Here is a 4,148-nt window from a genome sequence, read left to right on the forward strand (position 1 = left end):
GACAGATTTTTGAAATGCAGTCACCTAAACACAGACTCATACTTTGCAAACACCAGCCTGCCTCTCTCTGGGGTGTGGTCTCCTCTCTGCCATTTGGGACCTGGTAATCAGGCCCACCTTCACCCTCCCCTACATTTGTGTTGTTGGTGGGGCAATAGGTAGACTAAAGAGGAAGGTTCAAATGTACCTTGAAGGTCATCCCTCTCCAGCCTCCATCTGGTGCTTGATTCTTCCCAACTTTGTGTCATGTGTCTGTCCAGATTCTATGTCAACATTTCGAAGGATTAAATACCATCTATTCTACACATAGGCAATATAGTAGAAAGATCTAACTTTTGCTCTATTTAAGCACATATCTGAACTCATTTGGAATCCTCCTATTAGTCTTGTTTCTGACTTTTTAGGTGACACAGGAAAAAAATTACTGCTTATTTATAGTGATAGCATTTGGAAGACTTCCATCATTTCAATCCCAAAGGTTTCCCTTTGTAACGGAAAACCATTTCCAGTTTTCATGAATCTTCTCTGTCAGTTTGAACCTGTCTTGGTCATTATCCTCTGGACACCTTGTTATCTAATAATCCTCAAAACTTAGCACTCAAAACCAAGCATAATATGCCAAGAATAAGAGATTGAGGAGAAGGGGAAATCGCCTAGAATAAAATGTGGTCAGGCATGTTGGTAAGTATGTCTTGGGTGTTAAATTCTTTTAGTGTGTATTTCAAAATCCAAGATGGTTGTTATAAATACACAGATAGAATAAGATTTTAAAATATAATGTTAATAGTGATGTTTAGGTACATGATAAGCTATTGACATTAATAGTAAGAAAAGTGGGTGTGGAAGGCTGTAGATGGCAACACGATGCTGAATAGGTTCCTGGGCCCCAGCTATTGGATGCTGGGGGAGCACTGATTTCCACGGCGGGCATGGGGGGTACCTGGGTGCCAGGGGGCTGGTGTGGGCCACTCAGTGGCAGCTGATTCTGCACTGCTTGATTTATATTTTTTTTTTTTTTTTTTTTTTACAATTATAATAGAGATTTATTTAATGTAATACATTTACAGCCCAGATAGTTCTACATTGTACATTTCAGGTTTAACCAACTTCATGAAAATACTTTAGGACAGCTGCATCCAGAATTAGACTACATGATTATTTCTTTGCCCATTCTTCTCTCTCTTTTCTTTCCCGAATAACCTCTTTCAGATATGGTTCAAGGTAGAATTTATCCTCCTCATATTTTGTCCACTGCTCTTTAGGCAAGATCTGCTGCCTCATGGTCAGGTCCAGTGCTCTCTTAATGCGAAACACCCTGTCGTTATAAAGGTTCTCAGGAAGCCTTCTTATGGCTTCTTTTACATCGTCATTCTCATATATTGTATCATCTCGCATTAAGCCCAGTTTATTGAACCCGGCAGCGTTGTAATACCATTTTCGAATACCCTCCAGCCATTTGCTTGATGCTGCAACGGCAGGCCTACTCGCCATTTTAACCCGAGACAGAATGCTTGCTTGATTTATATTAATGGCAAATTTAAGAAGCAGGATTAATTAAAATGCATAGGGCAAGGTATGGGGGAAGGACTAGGGGACTTGCATGCTCTCTCCAGGCTCACCACCCTGCCAGCACCTCCACATGTTCACCAACCCAGAAGTTCTGAGTTTTTTTTTTAAAGGAAAAGTGATATAGGGCAGAATTAAAATGTTAAGGTCCTAAAAAACTAATAAATAATGCAATAATAATGAAACCACCTAGAGAAAGAGGGAATAAAGTCATTCTGCCTATTGCCTCTTGACTGCAATAGCCTCCTTGCTTTCACTCTGGTGCCTCCTCACTCCTTTTCCATGTTATAACCAGAGTGATCCTTTTCATCACTCTACTTAAATTCCTTCAGTGGCTTCCCACTTTTCTTGGGCCAATGACCAATGTTCCTCGTAGTTCCTATATGATCTGCATCATCGTTCCAGATTTACCCTGTGTCACTTTCCCTTGCCCTCTGTACACACACTGACCCTTGTCCAGTTATTTGAACACACCATGGGCCACTGCTATGCTTCCCCCCCCGCTCTTCATCTAATTAACTGCCACTTATCACTGAAAATTAAGCTTAAATGTCATTTCCTCAGGGGAACCCATTCCTGACCCTCCACTTTAGGTCAGATCCCTTTCTTAAGTGCTCTCAAAATTTCTTTCCGTCAGAGCACTTATCTCAGTTTGTAATTGTGTATTAGCACGGTTATTAATTTAATGTCCGTGTAACAGGGGTGTGTTAATCACTATCCCAGCTTGAGGAAAAATCTCACCAAGACTGGCCATGGACACTCTTCCCTTCCACACCTCTACCACTTTCTGTATTTCCAGGATCTCACTTTGCCTCTGATATGGGTGTATGTGGACAAGAGAGGGGTTATCCTCACAGGTTGTTGGAAGGGGACTGATCAGTTTTTCTTTATATGATCACAGGTTCTGTGTAATGGAAAGGTCTTCTGTTTCATTGGCTCCCTGGTGCTGAAAACAGATGGTGCTTCACTCACAAGGAAGGTGGGCAGATCTTCCCTCTTGTCTGCAAGCTCCCTCTTGGTTTGATCCCGGCCCTACATCCCTGAGTTTCCTTGAACATGCTTCCTCTCCCTTCTTTCCCTCCTCATTTCCTCCTACTCCTATAACTCTATCTTGTGGGATGGAATTGGTGGGGGAGGGAATGCTAGAATAAAGTACTTCTTCCTAATCAATTTGGCTAATTGAAAAAAAAATCTTACATCTGTGCTTCAGCTTTTAAAACTGGAGTAAGAATTTGGTTTTTGAGCTCTAGTTCTTTTGTGATAATACTTCCCTGAGGTAGTTAGATGCTTTGTGTCTAAGTGCCCCAACAAAGGAGGGTCACAGAGAAAAAGATTGAGTAGGTGATAAGCACATTGGCCATTATACAAAATTATTACCCAATTACATGTCTCTTCCCATCAAACTGTGGAAACAGAGATGATGTCTCTTCTTATCCAACTTCATATCATCAGCATCTAATGCAGTGTCTGGTTCATATTAGGGACCCCAAAACTACTTGTTGAGTAAATCAGTAAGTGAATAATTGAAAGAGGAGATAAATAAAGTGACAGGCAAGAGCCAACATGACTGACTTTGAGATGAAGGGCCTGGAAAGCAGGACCTGATAGCCAAAGCCAGAGACCCTGAGCCCAGAGGAGACAAGATAGATAAAAGCAGAAAGACCAAGTCTCTACTGGATTAAGAAAAAAGAGTCTACTAAGAGACAAATGGTCTGTGGAGATAGGAAAATAGGCTACTCTGGAGTTAGAGGAAAATCCACACTTATTTTCTAGTAGAAGAAAAAAAAATGGTTCATTTTGCATAGAAGCTAAAAGTTCAATCTACAGACCCAGTAGGTATAAATAATGTTTTATAATAATGCATTTTAAAATACTAGATACTGTGCAAAGCACCTCACTCACATCATCACACTTAACTCATAATAAACCTATGAGATAGTATTTTTAATGCCAATTTTACAGATAAAGAAACTGAGGCTCATAAATGGAATACTACATCAGTCAGCTGTAAAAAAAAAACCCATTTTTTTTAGTGACAAAGAACATCTATGAATGGAAATGATCTATGATTAAAGGAAACATGTTCATTGTATTATGCAAATCTTATTCATCCTGATGATACTTTTTAGTCTGCTTGTCTTATTCCCCCATCATGACAGTGGATTTCCCTATTTTCCTTTGTAGTTCTGTAAATTTTTACTTTATCTATTTTGAGGCTACATTATTAAGTCCATATAATCTTAGGATTATTCTGTCTTTCTGTTGAATTGAACCTTCTATAAAATAAAGAAATTCTTTCACTAGAAAAAAAAAAGGAAACTGAGGCTCAGAGGGCTATGATAACTTGCCCAAAGTCTCACATTAATAAGTGGCAGAGCCAGGATTTAAATTCAGATCAGAGGAACCCCAGAGTCAGAGTTTTAGCCCCAGTGCTTATTCACATTCATAAAATGCTTTATAGTTTTCAAAATGTTTTTTAACACGTATTTGTAGACACTATCCTAACAATCCCAAGAGTAGGCAGGGCGGATGCTACCATCCCCATCTTACAGGTGTCTAAAAAGAATAAAGGCAAAGTGTGC

General features: G+C 39.6%; 1 protein-coding gene across 1 annotated transcript; it reads right to left on the reverse strand.

The window, feature by feature from the left end:
* Nucleotides 1-1,019: 1,019 nt before the first annotated feature.
* On the reverse strand, nt 1,020-1,496 carry LOC307064810 (cytochrome b-c1 complex subunit 7). The gene has a single exon (XM_079721509.1). It carries the CDS (start codon nt 1,489-1,491, stop codon nt 1,156-1,158), a length of 336 nt encoding a protein of 111 aa, XP_079577635.1. The 5' UTR covers nt 1,492-1,496; the 3' UTR covers nt 1,020-1,155.
* Between the last annotated feature and the right edge of the window lie 2,652 nt (nt 1,497-4,148).

Source organism: Hyperoodon ampullatus (assembly GCF_949752795.1).
Source record: "Hyperoodon ampullatus genome assembly, chromosome: 15".
NCBI lineage: Eukaryota > Metazoa > Chordata > Mammalia > Artiodactyla > Ziphiidae > Hyperoodon > Hyperoodon ampullatus.